General features: G+C 39.4%; 2 protein-coding genes across 3 annotated transcripts; one reads left to right on the top strand and one right to left on the bottom strand.

The window, feature by feature from the left end:
- Positions 1–3,382: 3,382 nt before the first annotated feature.
- SKA3 (spindle and kinetochore associated complex subunit 3) lies at positions 3,383–19,128 on the bottom strand. 2 transcript variants are annotated; one of them, XM_085321761.1, is made up of 9 exons: positions 18,882–19,128; positions 13,313–13,377; positions 12,244–12,409; positions 10,362–10,773; positions 6,351–6,451; positions 5,446–5,630; positions 5,035–5,247; positions 4,722–4,840; positions 3,383–3,818 (listed from the first exon to the last, which is right to left on the bottom strand). In XM_085321761.1, the coding sequence occupies exons 1-9, from the start codon at positions 18,982–18,984 to the stop codon at positions 3,785–3,787; spliced, it is 1,398 nt and encodes a 465-aa protein (XP_085177887.1). In that variant the 5' UTR covers positions 18,985–19,128; the 3' UTR covers positions 3,383–3,784. The 2 variants fall into 2 exon arrangements, with proteins under 2 accessions (XP_085177887.1, XP_085177888.1); XM_085321762.1 differs by having other exon boundaries at positions 5,446–5,627.
- A 40-nt stretch (positions 19,129–19,168) lies between these two features.
- MRPL57 (mitochondrial ribosomal protein L57) lies at positions 19,169–21,025 on the top strand. The gene is made up of 2 exons (XM_085321763.1): positions 19,169–19,260; positions 20,296–21,025. The coding sequence occupies exon 2, from the start codon at positions 20,301–20,303 to the stop codon at positions 20,610–20,612; it is 312 nt and encodes a 103-aa protein (XP_085177889.1). The 5' UTR covers positions 19,169–19,260; positions 20,296–20,300; the 3' UTR covers positions 20,613–21,025.

The following is a 21,025-nucleotide window of genomic DNA, read 5'->3' as shown; positions in this document are numbered from 1 at the left end:
GAGCCAGTAAGGTTGGAAGGGACCTCTGGAGATCATCTAGTCCAACGTCCCAAAGATTTCCTGGTACTGGTTCCACTGGGGCTTAAACCCAGGACCTTCAGCATGTAAAGCAGATGTGATAACCACTACACTTAGTAGAAGGTGTATTTCTGTGGAACAGCATATATKTGATTCCACAGTATTGGCCCCTGGATATTGCCATTGTTCCTACTAAATGTTAAAATTTTGGTATTGTTATTCCATGGAGAAACAAGGCACAAGACCGTGAATAATATTCCAAAAATACAGGGCAGCTCAACATCAACTACAGATGTTGTGGGGACACATGCAACCGCCATGAATACTGTGATGGCCGAATAACGACAAGTGGTTTTCCAGAACACGGAACAAAATAAATTTCACAYCTTGAAGAAAATTTTAAGCATCCATGAATAACCAAGCAAGTCTGGACTCTAGTTACTTCTCCAGTAATTTATAAAAACATCAGTGAAACACAACAGGAAGCACTAAAAGCAATACCTGTCATTTGTTCATCTGACAACCATCTGTGAAGTTTAATTTCACCATGAAATTTGTATTTCTGTTTAACCTCAGGCAAAATCTTTCCAAGATAACAAAGCCTTTACTACTTAAAGGGGCTTCCTGGGCAGAACAATTTGAGACATTCCTTTTATACTAAACGTGGTTGAAAAGAACAGCTTCTTCTAGCTGACACATTTTATGTAATGAAACCAATGCAAAGAGATAAAGAACGGAGATTAAGAATGATGTAGTGAATGAAAGAAAACTAAAAGTCACACTCTTTTGGTTGCTTCCCAGATATTTCTAAATATTTCAGTGCAATTTCATGCTATGGTCAATCTGTTCTGACTGCAGGCTACCACTGGAAGACATGATTCCATTCTCACCCTTCTCTTACATCTGATATGCATAACAAGGTTGAGTTTGAGATTATTGATCTCAATAGGGAGGACAAACAGGAAAGAAACCAAGATATTAGTCTTTCAGTGGCTCAGTGGAACTAATCCATTGTAAAACTGCACAGCCTTTAACAGAAGCAGCCCTCAGTTAAATCAGATTTAATCTAACACAACAGTACCTTGACTCAACTTTGCCTGTTTTCAGGCCACTGCTATCCCTCACAGAACTGGCGTAGCTGTTACTTATTTAGCTGCTGCTTATCCAWATTGCACTTCTGGACAGGCTACCAGGTCAGATTTACCCTACAACTACCAACACGTAACTTTTGTTTCAACTTCTTTGTATCATAAAATCTCTGACCTGTCTGTCATATTACTTTAGTGTGCAGCTGGACAAGCATTTCTTCCAGAGTAATGCTGGCTTAAAAAGGGTCTTAACCTCATCTAGCCCTATGGCTCATGATTGTTCCAGTATCTCAATTTGTGTGGTCATATGATGACCACACAGCAATATGTATGAGGGAACTTACCTGAATAAAAACAAWTTTTTTCCACGGGGCTATTTTGGATCAGAATCAGCTTCCAAGGCTGCTGTTTTCACTTCTGCCAATTGCCTCTCCACCCAGATACTCAAACTACAACTTAGGTGTTACTGAAAAACTAGTCCATTTTATTGCTGACTACATCTACTTCAGTGCAATATTCCTCTTTATACCAGAAGCATTAAGTACATAGAGTAACATTATTTGTATTAGAGTAGTTCTGTAGGCAAGAAAACAAAACAAWATTAGTCAGATCTCATTTGTAAAATCCAAAGAATCATCTTATGTCAACAACACTGTCATAAAACCTTATGTCTACTCGAGTGATTAAGAAGATTTCAGTTGTCATCTTGAAGAAAATCTGTACCTTAAAATATCAGCTGAATCACTCCTTCCTACTAGTTAATGAAACAACTACAAAAAAGTGTTGTTTCACGCGCAATAAAAAGAAAAACAAATGGCTCATAGTGAGAACCCAAACACTGCTAGGTAACAGCATGATTCCCCAACGGGGGGAAGACAGTGCAGTGCAAAGTTGTTCTCAAATTAGGCAAATTGAGTAATCACATTTACCAGCTCTTCTGGAGCTTACACAGCCATGGAGTGCTGCGTAGGGAGAATGCAAGGTGAGAAACCCCTCCAGCTGCGTGCTGGTAAGTCTGTCTGGCTTAAGGATTCTGGCTCTCAAGCATATTTTGTACCTTTTTGGGATCATGAAATTCAATGGTTACCCTGTCAACTAGTTGTTCATCTATGAAGATGCTGGAAGTATTCACCATTTGATGAAGCTGAGTAGAACAAGAAAGTTTATTACAGCGGAGTCTGATTTTTCCAAGCAGCCACATAGCATCTGAGATGAGAAAYTTACTTAGCATTCAAAGTATTGATCAGACTCAGAAAGCAGCATACAACAATACGTATTATTTTTAAGCAGAAGCTGGCACAGAAAAATGACAGTGTGCCCAGGCCAGATCCAGTAAGTTCTCCAGTTAATTTGGCCTATACCCATCTCATAAAGTGACTSGAATGGCAGGGAAAAGGCTCCTATACTTGCTAGATTTAGCCAGGGCAAGTCCCTCTAAGCAGCCAAGCAAATACCTGCAGGCATTTCCATATGTTTGCACGAAACTCAGAATAACACATGCTTCTCCCCATCTCCTGAGCCAGTTATTCCATTGTCACCTGCTGCATGCCTGTACGTGAGTGACAAAATTTTAACAGTCAACAGAAGACCACATACAACTGATTAAGAGCAGTACTGGAATTACTCATCTGACACTGGTAAGGGCAAGTTGGCTCCGAACAAGGATACATCGTTAGGATTTATTTTGGACAAAAGTAACATCTCTGATGGAAGAAGTGCCAATTGCTATGACTACTAGATACCAAAAAAAGCACCAAACAGGTCTGAGAGCTTAAGTTTGGTCAGCTACTAAAGGAAAGTACTTGCATTATTGGAAATGATACCATCACTTAAAGAACTCATGTGGCAACAGCTCAGGGGAGAGTAGAGCAATCATCAACATGCTTGCAAATCTTTCCAGTGGCCAGAGATACAACCAGTACCAACTGCACAATATTTTCAAATAAATCATATTCAAAAGTCACCCCTTAGCTTTAAAAAGGGACAGAGATGCATAGCACCTAACATGATATCTATGTAATAAAATGTAATTGCGAGAGAGGCATGTCTGATGCTTGGCAATCAGACAAGTAATAAGAGAGCCACCTGATGAAAGAATCTCTCTCTGATACTCCTTAATATTGCAAAAGTGACAAATATTGTATAACTGCTTTAAACAGTAAAACAGTAGTCATTTTTCACATAAAAAAAAGATTCCTCTTTTCTGTTAAAGTAACACATTCCAAACTCAGTCCTGCAAAGATGTTCTAGTGATACTGTACATCCAGAGAGATTCATTTTCTAAGGTAACATACTCGACTTTCCTTTATTGTAACCAGCTACACATCTCTACAACCTACTGCAAATGCAAGCATACACAAGAACAAGAGAATAGAACAAGGTAAGTACTATACAGTACACAGCCCCAGTCCTTTTTGAAGCATATACATATTGAAAATGTCACACAATATATTTTTATCAATAATTTCAATTAAAAATTTGAGCACAAAGTTGTTAGTTTTAACAAGCTGATCCACATCAAGCTTTYGCCACAAAAAAGCCTTCTTCCTTTACGTGGTTCTTTACCTCCCTTCCCTCCCCTCTGTATTTTCTATCATCTTTTGCTTTTTGAACTTGCTACAATTCAGTCATAAGCTCCATGAGTGTAAAACAGGCTCAGCATCATCTCCAGCTTGTTTTCAAATATTTGGCTTGATAAATGCAGGATATCCTCTGCAAATATATACAGAAGAGTCATAAATTTAACACCTCAATCATATTTTGAATTAACAGAATAAACAAACTTTGAAAACCTGTTTTTAGTGTCTTGTCTGACAAGAAAAAAGTGTCAGCTAAATAAAGAGTTTTATTCTATTTGTTTTTTCAAATGGATTCCAACTCCAGGCAAATGTAGATATCTAACTTTTTGCCTTCTCATTTTAGGTTGTTGTGATTATTACAGAAATGCACACACTTTCCTTGAACCTCTTACCCAAATAATCAGAACCAAAGCCAAGTTTAACAGATAGTCAACAAGCACAATATACATTACAACAAATCAGGAATGTCAGTGTGTGTGAAGTATCCACTTGATCAAATTGTCACAAAATACTTAATCCTGTAGTTTTTTTTTTTAATGTATTTTCCATTATTCAAAGATTATTCATACTTACTGTAGGCTAATTTCATCTCACATATTGTTTATAAAGTATTGGTTTTGCATTTCAAAGAACTTAGTATTTGTTAAAATGACCATGTAATTCACTGCACCATTTAGGTAGTTTTCCCCCGCTCCTTAGTCTAATTATTCAAATTTAATCAGAAAAAGAGCTTAAGGCGCTCACTGGAGCTTTGATTCACAAAAAGCAAAATATGCCTACAGTTTAAACAGTAAAATTCTATCTTCATTTGATTTTTTTTTAAACTTGAGAAGATTCAGACACAATCAATTATAGTGTTTATTCTTTACAATAAAGGCAGTCAGATAGCATGCCAAGAATTGATTATTTAGTCACTCCAGAATTATTTTGGTAACTGAAGAATGAATGACTGCATGAATTTCTAAAGCGCATTAAAATGCTTCTGTAACTCCTCCAAACTCAATTACAGGGCCACAGTCTTAAAATTTAACCATACCTGTTTTCTTTGTTGCAATAATCTGTGATACCAATTTCAAATCTTGTAGTATTTCCTGTTTTGGTCTCCATCTTCCTGGCTTTAGAAGAGTCTATTTTTTGATTATACTTTGAAAGAATCTACAGCAAACATTGAGAAGTATAAAGGAGGATAAAAATAATTATCTAGGGAATCAAAACAGGATTATGATTGCTACTTAGTTGAAAATGCAAGACAGAACTCTTTGAAGAACAAAAAATGATAAGAAATAATATCAAAGCAGTAATATTAAAAGGGCTTAAGATTGTTGCAAAACAAAACAAAACTAACTTACCTGTAGAATGTCTTCTGGTATTCTAGTTATTTCTGGTGGTGGAGGAGTACTAATTAAATGCTCATAGTCCTTTATTTTGGGAGGAGAAGGGTCTTCAAAATGTTTAAGATATTCATCAGAGCTTACAGCAGACGGAATGCTATCTTCTATGTATAGCTTATTTGTTGCATCATTTTCTGTCACTGATTCAGTCTTTTCCCCCTGCTTTACATGCTGCACAAGAATTTTAAATACTTTCAGTTATTTTACTTAAGTATTTATTAAATATTCTTACAAGATTGCCATTAGAAACACCTTCTACAATGACATAAGAAAAAGTTGTATGGGAAAAGAATCCCAATCTGACATTTAAAAAACTCTTTAATTATACTAAAAACATGTTAAAAARTATATTTATTTGTTATTTACTACCTTAGTTTCTATTTTTAGCCATCTTGTTTCAAAATCTGGAAGTTGCGGTGTTCCTGTATGAGTAGGAAGAAGTACTTCATTTGTCTCTGGTGATTCTGATAATATTGTACCATCTGTTCTGGAAGGGATTTTCACACCCGGTGTACAGAATACAGGTATCAGAGGAGAAGCCATACAATCAGCTGCTGGTTGTACAAAAAAAAAATGTATTAGTTTTCCATAGATGTATTTACTTATACTACAACACCTGTATCATTTTAGCTGATAATAAAGAAACATCCAAATTACATACAAATTACTCTCTAAAAGCAACAAAAGCAAGCAACAAAAATCTAGTCTGACTATTGAACATAATCAAAAAAGCCCAGCTTAAATCAACGTTTTAGTTTTCGTATATACAGTTGTCAACATGTTTGTTTTGAGATCTTCACTTATTTTTAAGAGAATATTACATCTCCCCTCCAAGAAATTGTAGCRCTTTTCTTGAAAGACTTAAGTTAGTCTGGTTAATCTCTTTTGAAGTAGTTTCTTTCCTATTCTTTTAAGTTCCCAGCTTTAAACAGATCTAATGAGCATTCTTGGGGGGGGGGGGAGGAATACTAAATTGGCATAATAGCATTTTTATTATAAAYGAGGAAAAGTTGCAGTTACAAAGTGACTAATCCCTCTGCATAGGTCTAGATGGATATTAGTAGAAGAATAAACAGAGATTTATACTGAGTGAAAAGACTTTCCACAGAAGCCATCAACTTTTGTACCTATTGATTTTCTGAACATTTAGTATCCAAATAATAACCAGGCCTGAATTAACAATCTATAATAAATACAGTCTAAAAAGTGTTAAYAAATGAAGTATGTAAAAACTGCTTATGTATATTTATTAAAAAAAAAAAAAATTAACTTACCATTCCCATCAGTCTCCTTTGGTTTTGGCCCTGGAGTAACCATGATTTCCCTGGATGTCATTTCTGCTACAYTCACCTCATGATCCTCTTTCTTAGACAAGCTGAAGTGAAATGTCAAAACCCACAATTAACTCCCAAGTAGTATGAAGAAATCACAGTTAAAGGAATACTGGCAACTTAATCACCGTGACAGCATTTGTCAATCAACTTGCACATCTACATTATTTTCTTCAAATAATTTATGATTTCYGATTCTACTGCTGCAATTTGTAGCAAGTAAATGTTGCGGTCCATCCATGTTATCAAATACYCAAAGAGAATATAATCCAGGACATTAAATAAATAAGCAGTTCAAGCTCAATTTTCTTGTCCCAGATGCTCAGATCTTCATTACAGAGACAGTCTATTTTATTCTGAATTGCCTGTTGCTGGCAAAATTCTAATCAAGTAGAGAAGACTGACAAAGCTAATCAGTGGAAAAATCTCATTTTATGGTGACTGGTTTTCACAAGTGTTTCACCCTTCTAATCATCACAGGAAGTCTAGCTCTTTACGGGAATTTTCTCGACTGGGCCACAAATATTACTAAGTGGCTAAGCTGAAAACACAGACCTGTTTGTCTAACCTTTCTGTCATAGATAACCAATATGCTACTGACAGAAGAAACAAAAGTAAAAATTTACTTTTGTCTGAAGATCAACTCTCTCATAAGACCCATATCAAGCCATTTAATATTCTGGGTGGGGGGGGTTGGCTCTAGACTTACTAACGTTATTTTGAACACTAAAAATATTTTTATTCAAYTTCAAGTTTAAATAAGATTACTCATGCTAATCACTAGCCAGAATGAAAAAAATATTCATAGAATCATAGAATCAGTAAGGTTGGAAGGACCTCTGGAGATCATCTAGTCCAACCTCCCTGCTCAGCAGGGAGCTCAGCCACGGTGCCACCAGCTTCCCAGCCGTCCGACCACGTTGTGCTTTGCTCCCCCACTCATGGACCTGGGTTTACAAACACCCATGATTTAGCTGTTCATAGAATCATAGAATCAGTAAGGTTGGAAGGGACTTCCAGAGATCATCTAGTCCAACCTCCCTGCTCAGCAGGGTCACCTAGAGCATGGTAGACAGGSTTGCATCCAGGCAGGCCTTGAAGAGCTCCAGAGAAGGAGACTCCACCACCTCTCTGGGCAACCTGTGCCAGTGCTCTGTCACTCTCACGGTGAAGAAATTCCTCCTCATGATCAGGCAGAACTGCCTGCGCTTCAATTTCTGCCCATTGCCTCTTGTCCTGTCACACAGGACAACTGAAAAGAGTTTGTCCTCGTCCCCTTGACATCCTCCCTTCAGGTACTTGTACACATYGATAAGATCCCATACCACTTGCACAAAATCTGAAACTGAAAACTGAATTCTGAATAAAATTTCATGTCCAATATATTCTAGTAGAAGAAAGATGCATGTAGACAGTTCAGAGATACTGGCAGGCAAAAAGTGAAAGCTTTACTTAAACTCTACACAGAAGCATGTATAAGAAACATTTTAATATTTAAAAGATTATCTGAACCATGAGAACCAGATTTGAACCTCCTTTACAAGAAGCCTAAACTGAAAAGAAAATCTGTTTAAAGCTGTATATTTTATTTAAAGGATCACACCTTGAATTTTGAAGTGCTACTTTTTTCTTTTCTTTTCTTTTTCTTTTTTTTTTTTTATGAGTTAGGGAAAAACATTTCACTTTTCAGGATAGTTTTTTCTTTGGAAATATTATAAAATATAAAGTATTTTATTGTTTTTAGTTTTAATAGGTAAAAGAGTAAGTATTACAATAAGTACTTCTGTGCAGACACTTTCCTTTTTTCTTTCCTACTTACTTCTAGTTTCAGTTTTGTAGTAGGTGTGCACCAAATATTCTCTTCACTCACTTCAAAACAGAAAAACTAAAAATAAGCAACTGGCAGAGATGAGATTGCTAATTTTTAAAGGACTCTGGGATGATTTTCAAAGTGTTCTTCACACAATGATGATAGGCAGATTTTAGCTGGTATGAGACCTAGGTGGCACAAGCAAGGGACGCGAAAGGCCAGGAGTGTCTCCAAGAAAGTCAGCGTTGTTCTCCATCTTTGTACCTARAAGCTGCAGGTATAAGGCTACCTCACTTGTTCTAGGTTTTATGCCTGTCTGATCCTCTGGGAACAGACTCCACCCATTACCTGGGGTGGGGTGTGTGTGGGGGGGAAACAARAAAACAGCTAATCTTCACTTTTTGCTGCCCGTTCAACGAGCTGTATCCTCCCACTAAGAGGTAGGATGAGTGCTTTTTGGRGGCAACAAGCCCCTAAATCATTTCAATGTTTCGGATCAGCTGTAAGCTAACACTACAAAAAGCTGAAAGACAAACAAAGCAAGTAAATAGGCGAAAACTTTGTTAAACTGCTTTCAACACTTACGCCTTCCTGACACCACCACTCACAGAGGGCCCTAATTCTGAATCAGGGTGTACCTTTATTCATAGTTATTTTTTGTGTGTCCACCTGTTTTGGTGATCAACAATGATGATGTGATAAAGAGCACTCATGTTGTATTTAATACTCCATAGAATTTTAACATTGTTATTCGGGGTATGGAAAACCRCTAGTGTGGTTTTGTACTGTTTATAAGCATATCTAGTCTAATCATTTCACTAGAAACCACAGAAATGGAATCTAAATTTGTGATGTATCCATGCTCATACTGTGGCTACAGTTAAAGCTGAAGATCATATTTAAGAGAGCTATCGTTAAATAAGAAACAAGTAAAAGACATGTAAAAAATTATGGATATCAAAAGAYCTTTAATTGTGCAATAAACTGAAATTATTTTTAGAGTATTCTCTGAGATGGATCAATTCTGTATTAGTGTATTTAAAGATTCATTCAGTTTCCCTGTTATTACAACTTCAAAACTATAAAGCATTATAAACGTCATGGAACTTACCTAACTATTCAGAAATCTCAAAGACTATTTTAAAAGAAAATCCACTTTTTCATTTTACATTTTTAAAAAATAATTTCAGTGAGATTTAAAAAGAGAATGACACTCAAAGTTTATCCACTGTGAAAAGTTAGATCCTAAAGAGGTAGAAACGACCAAACTTGGCAAGGCTCAGAAGATTTTCCCATCACAGTATCTGTACTGCAACTATCAGAGTTTTTGTGTGTTTTTTTTTTTTTTGATAAATGTAGAATGATTATTTCCACAGATCRTTTTCAATATGCTTCTTTTCTGCTAAATTTCTCTAAACCCAAGCATTAAGCTGCAAAATAGTCGGTTTCTCTTAAATAGTGTCAACTTTTATAGTTGAGTGTATTTCTAATAGTAATTTGAAAAACATTATCTATTTATTTTCACATTACCTTAGAAGCATAGAAAAATATTTCTGCTGTTAAGGTGTTCTAGCCCTTACTGCTGCAATGATTAAAAGCCTTTCTCTAATTTTCATTAGARCAGTGAAAATCTGAAACAGTCTTTTCAACAAAAGTAAACTGACTAGAGCAAAAAGAACTTGTAAGGTGGTTTTGGACAATGTAAGAGAGAAGACAATGTATTTCTACAGTAAGGCATGTAACTGAATGCCTCAGAACTTTCTTCTAGTGCTAAAGTTTTATAACTTWAAAAAAAATTAAATCTGAGAGTAGGGAAAGCAAAGGATGATAGATACGATTTGCATTTCTCCAGTTTAAATAAATTGTGTATGGGAGATTTTTAGGACAGTACAAGTGAAGGGAGTGAGTATACCCAAGATGTGTATCATGGTAGTATTTGGCACTGCAATCAGGATTTGAAAAGATATGCAGAGAATTGGATATAAACACAGAACTACTTGATTAGAAGGTAGTAACAACAACAACAAAATCATGTTTGCAGAAGAGGAAATAAAAAGGCAAATGCAACAAGAAATTAGCATAGCAAGAAGAAACTACAGAAAATTTAGGAGAGAAAAAAAATTAAACTTAAATWATTTACTTACTTTTTGCTTGTCTGAGCAGTTTTATGAATAAGCGCCATTGTATAATCTTCATTCATACACATGGTATGTTCACTAATGCCAAAATGTTCAAGTTTTGGTGTTAAACACTCATAGTCATCCATCCTTAGCATACATTTTGGTGTTTTGGGCAAAATAGAGGGGGGCTCTGTTTTTAGGGGAGTCCTGCTTTTTGAATGTTCTTGATGTGCATTCATTGTACTCCAAGACCTGGAGAAAGCATATTGTGAAAGACCAAAATCAGAAAGTTGGGGGTTACGCAGAGGGTCTCTGGGGACCAGTGGCTTCTCAGTACAAGCAGGAAGATGAGACGCATCATCTACTTTTTCTTGATCAGATTTATTCTGGACAGACACATTTGATTGACTGTTAATTTCCTCCTCTTCTTCCTCATCTATTTGACAAGAGTTAATGAAAATAATAAAAAAAGTCAAATATCTCAATTTTAGGAATTTATACTATAAATATGGAGCTTCCTCCCCTCTCCCCAGGGCAATACTCAAAATTTTTGATTCCTTGATTATAGTATAAAGTAGATTCCTTCTTTCATTTTAAAGTGCTGAAACTGAAGTTAGAACTGATATCAAAAGCTCAAATTGGACTAACTTATATTTATAACATAGGTTACACATTAAATTCATTTCCATCTATTGGTGAATATTATTTCTAGAAAGAGATGAAACTGAAAATTGTATACAAGTCCATTTTTAGTAGAATTCACCTCACTGAACGGAATAGGCAGCAAGTGCTGATCTTAAATGTTTTTCTCATTTCTATTTCAGTGCAAGACTATAAATTTATTTAAAAAGTACAACATAAATGGCATTGAAAACAAATTTTATATACATATATACATACACATATGAAAACCGTTTTTGAGAAAGAGCAAAGGTTATATATAATACTAGAATGCTCATTCCTCTGAAAAATAGTAGTGAAGAAGTTAAGAAGCAGCAACTAAAAGTGCCTGAAAACAACTGTTTTTAAATAACCAGAAGAGCCCACWGTAGAAATTATATATATTAAAAAAAATGTAATTCATACATTGTTGTAGCTAGACACACTTAAACAGTCCAAAACATTTGTGAATTCCTGTGCAATAAAAGCAGGGAAATAAAAGCTATTTAAAATAATGACAGAGGTAGTATCTTCTTATATATATAGGTATTATGTAAACACATACATATAGCTGAAAAATATATCTTGAAAAAATTAACCCTGTAGCTCTATTTGTAGTCTTCATTRAAAGTGGACAAAGAAAGGGAAAATATAAATTAGAGCACTCTGCTTACAGCTATATCTTTGTGAAATACTTGTAACAGCTTAACTCTCAGGTGAATATGGTCCATGGGCACAATTTTTGTTTTGTGTTGTTACTGGATAACACTCAGGTGACGGTTAAGGCATGCCCTGACAAAGGCATCTTAAAGACTGCTTGGGCCCTCAAGTCAGCCAGTAGTATCCGTACTACAGTATGGACACTTACAGACAGTAATATTTTGGACTCCTTTGACTCAACTGGTGTTTTCACACTGGAAAGATAGTACTTTATAACTGGATTATATGGATTCCCTCCTCCCAATGACCAAGCTACTAGAGCTTCATGGGTTACCGTGCATTATCTAAGCCCTACGTGTGTTTGTCTTATCCCACTTATGATACAAAATATATAAACCATGGTAAGAGAAATTTTAAGTTAATGTTAATGGAGTAACTATATATGAATATGAACTAATTTAGATAGATCTATCATAGTCTCACACACAAAAAGCTGAAACAGGGTAATTCTCTGAGTTGTTAAAACATATTTGCTAACATCTTTTCTAAACATACATATTACCCAAGACAAAAAAAAGTGTATTACCTGTGGAGTCTTTTACAGGTGGTTTATAGCCGTATTTCTGGAACACTTCTCTTATTTTTCCAAGATCTGCTGAATTTCTTTGCATCAGTATTTCACTCGCCTTCATAAAGTCATGAATTTCTTGCCTTTCAGAGCAACTCTTAGTAAGACTGGTGTTAACATCTCCCTTTAGAGGTGGGGGAAGACAGAGATATGTGTTTTCAAATCACCACCAGGAAGTTCTTTATGCATGAAATTTTTTGAGAATAGCTACTTCAGTAGAACTTCAATTCATATGAGGATAGGGAGGAAAATTTAGGTCTTGTCTATACCTGAAAACTAGGTTACAAAGTATCAGGAACATATAAGGCATGATTATACAAAAGTTTATAGAAGTTAAACTAAGAGAACAGTTCACAGTGAAACTACTTGTTAGTAACCTCTCAAAAATATGTATTTTTACTCCATTAAAAAAAAGACATAACTTACATAATTATTTKGGAATTTTCACTACTTGGGCACAAGGAATTAGTGGAGACAGATGACAAACCCCAAATAGATACCCTAACTTCTCTCTCAGTTACACGTACTGATGCCCATTCTTCTGGCCTACACTTCGTACTTCAATTAATAACAAAAAACAGAGAGCATTCTTCATAAGTTTGGCTGAAGGTACAGAACTTTCTGTGAAGATTTGCTTTATTCTAAATGCTAGTCATTGAACTAACACAGGTATAATTCTTCTCTAGAGAACAGCTGCTCCTGAATCCTGGTCCCCTAAACTTATGAACTGGGACAGCTACAGTTTCCTCGTCACCTTCACCTCCTCCTTACCTGAGCAGTGATAACACTGATTGCAAACTACCAAGTGCAGCTAAATGTACTGCAAGTGACACAAAACTTTCTTGGGCACTGCCCCATACTTTCAGAAGCATTTTGAGGATTTATAGATAAACAAATAAAAAATAGGGTCAGAATTGCTGACTACCAAAATTGCATAGYGTCATACTGTTTGAAGTATAACTATAAATTTATGGAACTCCTCTCCTCCCAACGGTTTTTCAAGGAAGCAAGCAACTTAAGACATTACCTTCAAAGTCCTGACTTCACAATGCAGGTCGTGTAAGACTCTTACTGGAGATTCATCTTCATAGTCTGATATGCACATTCACATAAAAAAAGGTTTGGAAAAAAAAGGAGCATTTGTATTTTAGCATACAAGTACATACTACTTCAGTGTGTAATCTTCTAGTCATATGATAGAGATGGAAAGTCAAGATGGAGAAAATGAAGATGAACTAGCTTATACTGTATCAGGTACCTTGTACAGCACTAGACTGCAATTTGCACAGGATATTAAATACACAGACAAAACTGCATAGACTTCCATTTTACTGTCCCAGCTAATACTGTAARAAGTAATATATGTCAGATATTGCTACAATAGGTAGGGGCCAAGACAGTAAAGGATTATGTATGCTAAATTCTAATGCATTAAAGAGTTTGAATTTGATTTTATTTTTTTTTAAAAAGGGGGGGGGGAGTGATAAAAACACTCCTGAAATTTATTAGCAAAAAGCTCAGTCCTCCTGACTTATTTGCATGCAGGCAGATACTAGTATTATACACTCAAACATGCAGCAGTCAAAAGCAGACATTACTTATTTCACTAGAAAACAAGGTTAATGCAAATAAGTAAAAYAGAAGAGAAAAACATCTATGTGACAAGATATAGCAAAGCAAAGACAAGAAAATATACAGTGATAAATCCAATCTTGCTACAACTCTCCTGTAACACAGTCCTCCACACAGCTGAGGACTATCATTAGAGCCTCCTCAGATGCCTTTTTTCCAGATTGAAAAAGCCCAGTCTCCTCACCATCCCCTCATACCTCATGAGCTCCAACCCCACAAACATTGTGGCCTGCCCTCTCTGGACCCACGGCAGCCTGTGCATACCTTCTTGTTCTGGAAGGACCCAGACCCAGATACTCTATTCTGGACACAGCCTCACTAGTGCCAGGTAGAAGAGAATAACAGTTTTGCTCTAACTGCTGCTAGTATCTCGCTAATGCAGCCCTCTGTGGTTATCCCAAGTTAGGTTATTCCTCCCTGAGTGCAGGACYCTGCACTTGCCCTGGTTGAACCTCAGGAGGTTCCTCTCCACCCTACTCTCCAGCCTGTCCAGGTCTCTCTGAATGGCAGCACAGCCCTCACGTGTATCAGCCACWCCTCCAGCTTGGTATCACCAGCAAACTTGTTGAGGAGGCACTCTGTCCCCTCATCCAGRTCAGTGATGAATAAGTTGAACAGGATGGGACCCAGTACTGAGCCCTGGGGAACTCCACTAGCCACAGACCTCCAACAGAACTCCACACCAGTGATGACAACCCTCTGAGCTCTGCCTTTCAGTCAGTTCTCAATCCACCTCACAGTTCACTCATCTAACCCACACTTCCTGAGCTTGCCCAGGAGGATGTTAAGGGAGATAGTGTCAAAAGCTTTGCTGAAATCAAGGCAGACAACATCGACTGCTCTCTCCTCATCCATCCATCCATCYAGTAATGCCATCAGAGAAGGCTATCAGATTGGTTAAGCAGAATTTCCCCTTGTTGAGTCCATGCTGACTACTCCTGATCACCTTCTTTTCCTCCATATGTCTGGAGATGATGTCCAGAATGAGCTGTTCCATCACCTTACCAGGGATGGAGGTGAGGCTGACCGGCCTGTAGTTGCCTGGGGCCTCCTTCTTGCCCTTTTTGAAGACTGGAGTGACCCTGGCTTTCTTCCAGTCCTCAGGGTCCTCTCCTGTTCTGCATGACCTTTCCAAGGTGATGGAGAGTGGCTTAGCAATAACATCCACCAGCTCCCTCAGCACTYRTGGGTGCCTCTCACTGAGGCCCACAGATTTGTGGGTGTCAAGTTTGCCTAGAATATCTCTAATCCTATGCTCCTCAACCAAAAGAAAGTCTTCCTTTCTCCAGACTTTCTCTCATGTGTGTCTCCAGGCTTTATGATTCCTGAGGGCTGCCCTTAGCAGTAAAGACTGAAGTGAAGAAGGCATTCAGTAACTCTGCCTTCTCTGGATCCCTTGTCACCAGGCCACCTACTCTGTTCAGCAGTGGGCCCACATTTTCCCTAGTCCTTCTCTTGCTACTAATGTATTTGAGAAAGCCCTTTTTGTTGTCCTTGACATCCCTTGACACATTTAATTCCAAATGGCCTTGGCCYTTCTCATCACATTCCCGCATACTCTGATAGCATTCTTATATTCCTCCCAAGTGGCCTGTCCCTTTTCCACACTCTGTGTACTTCTTCTGTTGGAGTTTTGCCAGGAGCTCCTTGTTCATCCATGCATGTCTCCTGCCCCCTCTGCTCGACTTCTTACTCATAGGGATGCACCTATCTTGAACTTGGAGGAAGTGAACCTTGAATACTGACCAGCTCTCTTGCCCCCCCCCCCCCGGTTCCTTCTATGGCCCTAACCCATGGAATTCCTCCAAGTAGTTCCTTGAGGAGGCCAAAGTTGGCTCTCCTGAAGTCCAGGGTTATGATCCCACTTATTGTCTTGCTTCCTCCATGCAGGATCTTGAACTCCACCATCTCATGGTCACTGCAGCCAAGGCTGCCCCCAACCTTCACATCTCCAACTAGTCCTTCCTTGTTAGCTACAGAAGCACACCTCTCCTCACTGGCTCTTTCATCACCTGTGTCAAAACATCATTGATGCACTGCAGGAGTCTCCTGGACTGTTTGTGCCTAGCTGTGATGTCCTTCCAGCAGATATCAAGGTGCTTCAAGTCCCCCAGGAGAACCAGGGCCTGTGATCGTGAGGCTACTTCCAGCTGTCTGTAGAAGGCCTGACTTCCTCTTTCTGGTCAGGTGGCCTGTAGACACCCACAGCAGTGTCCCCTGTGTTAGCCTACCTTTTAATCCTTACCCATAAGCTCTCTCTTCATCTGCACCTAGGTAGAGCTTGATGCATTCCAGTTGCTCTCTCACTTAAAGAGTAACTCCACCACCTCACCCTCCTGGCCTGTCTTTCCTAAAAAGCATGTAGCCATCTGGGATAGTATCCCAGTCATGCGACCTATCCCATCATGTCTCTGTAGCTGCAATAAGATCATGACCCTGTGACAGCACATAGATCTCCCATTCTTCTTGTTTATTCCCCATGCTGCGTGTGTTGGTGTACAGGCATTTCCAAGAGGTAGTTGTGCATGGAGGTTTCCCAGGAGAGGTGTAAGAGATCCCCCGCAGTGATGTCTTGTCTGTACTTCCTTGGCTGCATGCACCCGCTGGAGGTATTTCAACTTGAACTATGTTCTGCAGACTATACTSTCTCTATCCCTTCCCCCATCTTTYCTAGTTTAAAGCACTCCTTAACAGGTTGGCTGACCTGTTGGCAAAGACACATGTGCCCCACTGTGAGGTGGATCCCATCTCTCCCTATCAGCTGATGATCTTCAAACAGGGTCCCATGGCTGTAGAAACCAAAACCTTGTTGCCATCACCAGCAACGCAGCCTGCTGTTAACTTGGAAAATCCATCTACTCTTCCTCTCATCCTTCTCGCTCACTGGCAGGATGGAGAGAATGAAATTAGCTCAAATTATTTTTACATTCTGCCCTCCTATTTTTAGGAAGTGCTATTTGGGGTATTCTCCAGCTCCTTATGCCCTACAAGAATAATATCAGAAACAAGGAGACTCAAGTTGAGAAAGAAACACGTGGTTGTTCACTAACAATTGTGCAGAATGAAGGCATCCCAGAAAACTGTCCCTGTCAAGGTGCTTCAAGTCCCCCAGGAGAACCAGGGCCTGTGATCGTGAGGCTACTTCCAGCTGTCTGTAGTAGAGCACAGCAGTCACCATTGCCACAAAAGARACTCAGTTTCTCAGTGGATTAATGGATTTCCTTCAGGCTGCTATTATTCATTACATGTATATATTATACCTCTTCCTCTAAGCCCCCAGAAATTTCCCTTCCCATTTTGAGAGGGATACACTACCTCAACAAGCTCCTAAACCATGATATATGAAGAATTCATTAGTCATACAAAAACGTTCTTATTTGCCATTACTGTAATTTATCTGTAAAGGCGGCTAAAATGCATTATTTTAGCAGTAATGAGAAAATACAGTGTGATTATAAAGTCAAACATGTCTTCTCCAGTTTTAAAATGCAGGACAGGAATTAATAAATAACCTACAAAAAGGTAGTATACACTATGGAGATTCTCACCCCCAAGAGAACAGCAGTTGTCCAGCTGGGAGAGCAGCGCATTAGAATATACTCTCAATATTCTAACAGGAGAGCAGTGAGAATTCTCTGGATTTCATCTCTCCTTTTCCTTCTTCTCTCCTGAATTTATCCTCCTCTCTGGAAGCAACCTCAGARCAGGAGTACAACAAACAAGGCCAAAAGCTGGGATTTGTGTGCATCGTGCCCTGGGTACATTGTGGCTGGGTAAAAACTTCTTATTCCTCTTTCTTCTGTGCAACAGAATGCCAAGAAAGGCRCAATTTCTCTGCCAGACGAATCCATATCACAATCAGGACTGAGCTTGTTTTTCCTTGGAGCAGTCAGACCTAACCAGCTAAGGAGGCAAGAGAGGTATGTGCTCTTCCTTAGACAACATCTGTTTAAGGAGACAGACAGAAGCCCTGGAATGCAGGACCATTTGTGAGTTGCGCAGGGAGCTGATTACAAAGCAAATTCAGAGATAAAAAACAAGAGGAACAGAGAGGAGGAAAGAGAAAATGTCTTTTTTAGTCAGATGTGATCAGCATTAGTTTTATTTGATATCTAAGGTTCCACCGAAGAACATAAAACTAAGTGCAAAGGTGTGTGGGATTGCCAAGAAATAATAAGTATATCTGTACACTAAAGGGAAAAATCCAAACTATTGCAGGAAGAAAATTCAAACCAACAAAGAAACAAACAACAGATCTATTACAAATGGCTCTAAGATGCACCAAAATCCTAACAACTTGGTATTTGCACCTGCGCTGTTACACATACTTGGTGAAGCATTCTTCCATCTCTAGCATCTGCCAGATTACACCTTTTTCCTCCCTCCTTCAAACCTCTTTACAAAGTCTACTTTGCTAAACGTTTGATAAAGCTCGATCATGCTCTAAAAGTAGCGATCACGCTAACCACTGTTTCAGTATTTGCCTATAATCCCCTACTTCTTTCTCAAGGATATATAATCTTTGTCAGAGAAGCTCCGCCTCGGCCCCGCACCGCACTCAGATCCTCAGCCCCTGATTACTGACGCCCCAATAATTCAAGCTGTTAGGGACTGTTCAAGGGATGGACAGCGTGCAAGTAAAATAACAGACAATGATGTGACTACTAAGAAGTGTGGAGAAGACACCTTAGCGTAATAACACACAATGCTTTTAGCGTTCCTAACTGCAAAGCGAAGGAACGAGATGAAATAGGTTTTAAAATCAAGCGTGCAGAGGGCTGAAGCGCTACTCCCCTCCTCCCCCTTGTAGGAGGGCTACAAAGTGCTTCGGAACTACCGCTTTGCTCGCTGCGTAGAGGCAGAGGCACGACAAAACGCAGCGCGGGATTTACAGCCGTGCCGGGAGCGAGAGAGGACGGCGCCCGGCGGGGGGGAGTGGGAGGCGAGGCGGGAGCGGCGCTTACCCGGCTCCTCCCCGTGCAGAGCCCGCTCGAGCTGCTTCGCCTCCTTCTCCAGCGTGAGGGCTAGAGCGCGCAGCTTCCCGAAGAAGCCCCTCGAAACGTCCATCGTTCGCGGGGAAGGCACGCGGCAGGGAGACCGGGACGGGGGGCAGCGCCCGCCGCTGGGGGCTACRCCTGCGAGCGGCCGTTAACGGCTGCGCGAGAATCGGGGCGCTGCCGCCACCAGCTTCGAACCAGCGCGCACCTCGCACCCCATTGGGCGCCGCGAGGCCCCGCCCGCGCCGCCGCCGGGCGCGCAGTCTCGCGAGACGGGCCCAACGGCCGCCAGTCTGAGGCGCCATCTTGTTTCGGTGTGTGGGGGTCGGAGACRTTGGCGGAGCCGGTGAGTTGGCGCGGAGGGGAAGGACTCGTCAGCTGCGGGGCTTGGAGCGCTGCTGTGGCCGCGTGTCCTGTGCGCCACACTCTCCCCTGAGCCGGCAGATAGCTCCGGCGGGGGACGGGGCCGTGGGGCGAAGGGGCACGTTTCTCTTCACCCATCGGTGCGGGCCGGGCCGGGCCAGGAGGGAAGGCCGGATCCGAGCGATACCAGTGGCGGCCCGGCAGTTACCGGCAGAGCCCCGGCGTTACCTCGGATCAGGGAGCTGATCCGCGGTTGCACAGTGGGAAGTGGGAACCATGTGAGGGGGAGATGCCTTCCTGCAGCAGGAGGGCCGAATAAAGCGTTTGGTCGGTTTGACAGCTGAGACCTACGAGTTAAGGTTGTTTAAGGTGAATAAAAAGGTTAATACAGGAGCAGCTGTATTTACTGTAAAATTTAGCTTGGCCTTTCTTACCCTTTTGTCATACCTGTGGATTATGTTAGAAACTGTATTAATAATTTTTAGTTATGCTGGTTAGTATTATAAAGGATATTGTCTTCTACAAGGTTTATTCCCCTAGCTCAAAAATGAGACTGGATAGTGATACATACTAGTAAGTTTATTTAGAGAGACACTAATTGGAAACTTTCAAATATTGAGAGAAGGCCATAATGAAAACYTGTATCTAGATGAAACCAGAAATACACTTGCTTTTAACAATGCAATTATCTATTTGAAGTAATAAGGAATACAGTGAATCTTTGGGATTTTTGATAATATATGGAGGACATGCTGTAATTTCAGTGTAAGGATAATTAAGTGAAACTCTTTGACTAAATTAAGATTTTTTTCCTTTTCTTGTCATGTTTCTATTACGTCATTGTACTGTCCACCGTACATGGTGGTTGGTTGGTAGCATCAGGTTCTGAACTTTAAGCTCTGTAACAGCTAGAGAAAGGCAGTAGAATAAATATGTGGAGATTTTTCTTTTTTTTTCCTGTTAAATCTGTAATTTGTCCCTCTATGGTAACAGGCATGTTRTATCCTTCTGCTTTAAGGTATAATGTTTTTAACAATAGCATTACTCCGAAAGAGAATTCCTGGGAAACAATGGATTGGAAAATACAGGCGACCAAGAGTGGTTACCCTTTCGATGAAGCAGGCAATGATTCGAAGGTTGGAAATTGAAGCAGAGAATGAATATTGGCTGAGTCGACCTTAYCTGACACGGGAACAGGAATACAATCATAATGCAGAAGAGAGACGTGCAAAATGGGAAGCTTTGAGAAGCCTGGTAACGTCCAAGTTCCCTGAGCACAGATATATCAGGGATCACCTGAACCACTTAAATGTGTCAAAAAAGTGGACATCTTGAATGACACAGTGTATTTTTATTGGACATGTGTTGCGTACTACCATAGGATCTGTTATGTACCTGTTATGGTAGTTTATATTCAGGATAACAAAGTAGAATGGATGACAAATGAGACTTTTCAGAAACCTTTCCTTTGTTATGCTGTATAAAATCTTACGTTAAAAATCGTCCTGCAAAACGGTATGTTTTCTTGTTATTGGTTCATTAAAGAAAGAAGTCCTTTTCATGGCTCTCTACCATTTGCTCTACTTTTCTTGTAAAGCAGTACAAATTACCAAGTGCTGTGATGACGTGAACTAGATTTATAGCTTTGCTAATTTGTGTTTTTAAGCTAGAAGACTATACTTCCTATGCTGAAAGAGATTATCTGCTTGTACCAATAAAATGGCTGGTCATTATCCTTTCTGAAGGGA

Source organism: Rhea americana, unplaced genomic scaffold, assembly GCF_003343005.1.
Source record: "Rhea americana isolate MKP2758 unplaced genomic scaffold, rheAme1 scaffold_71, whole genome shotgun sequence".
NCBI classification, from domain to species: domain Eukaryota; kingdom Metazoa; phylum Chordata; class Aves; order Rheiformes; family Rheidae; genus Rhea; species Rhea americana.
Note: the sequence above shows the minus strand (reverse complement) of the source record. Positions and strands in the feature narration are given on the sequence as shown.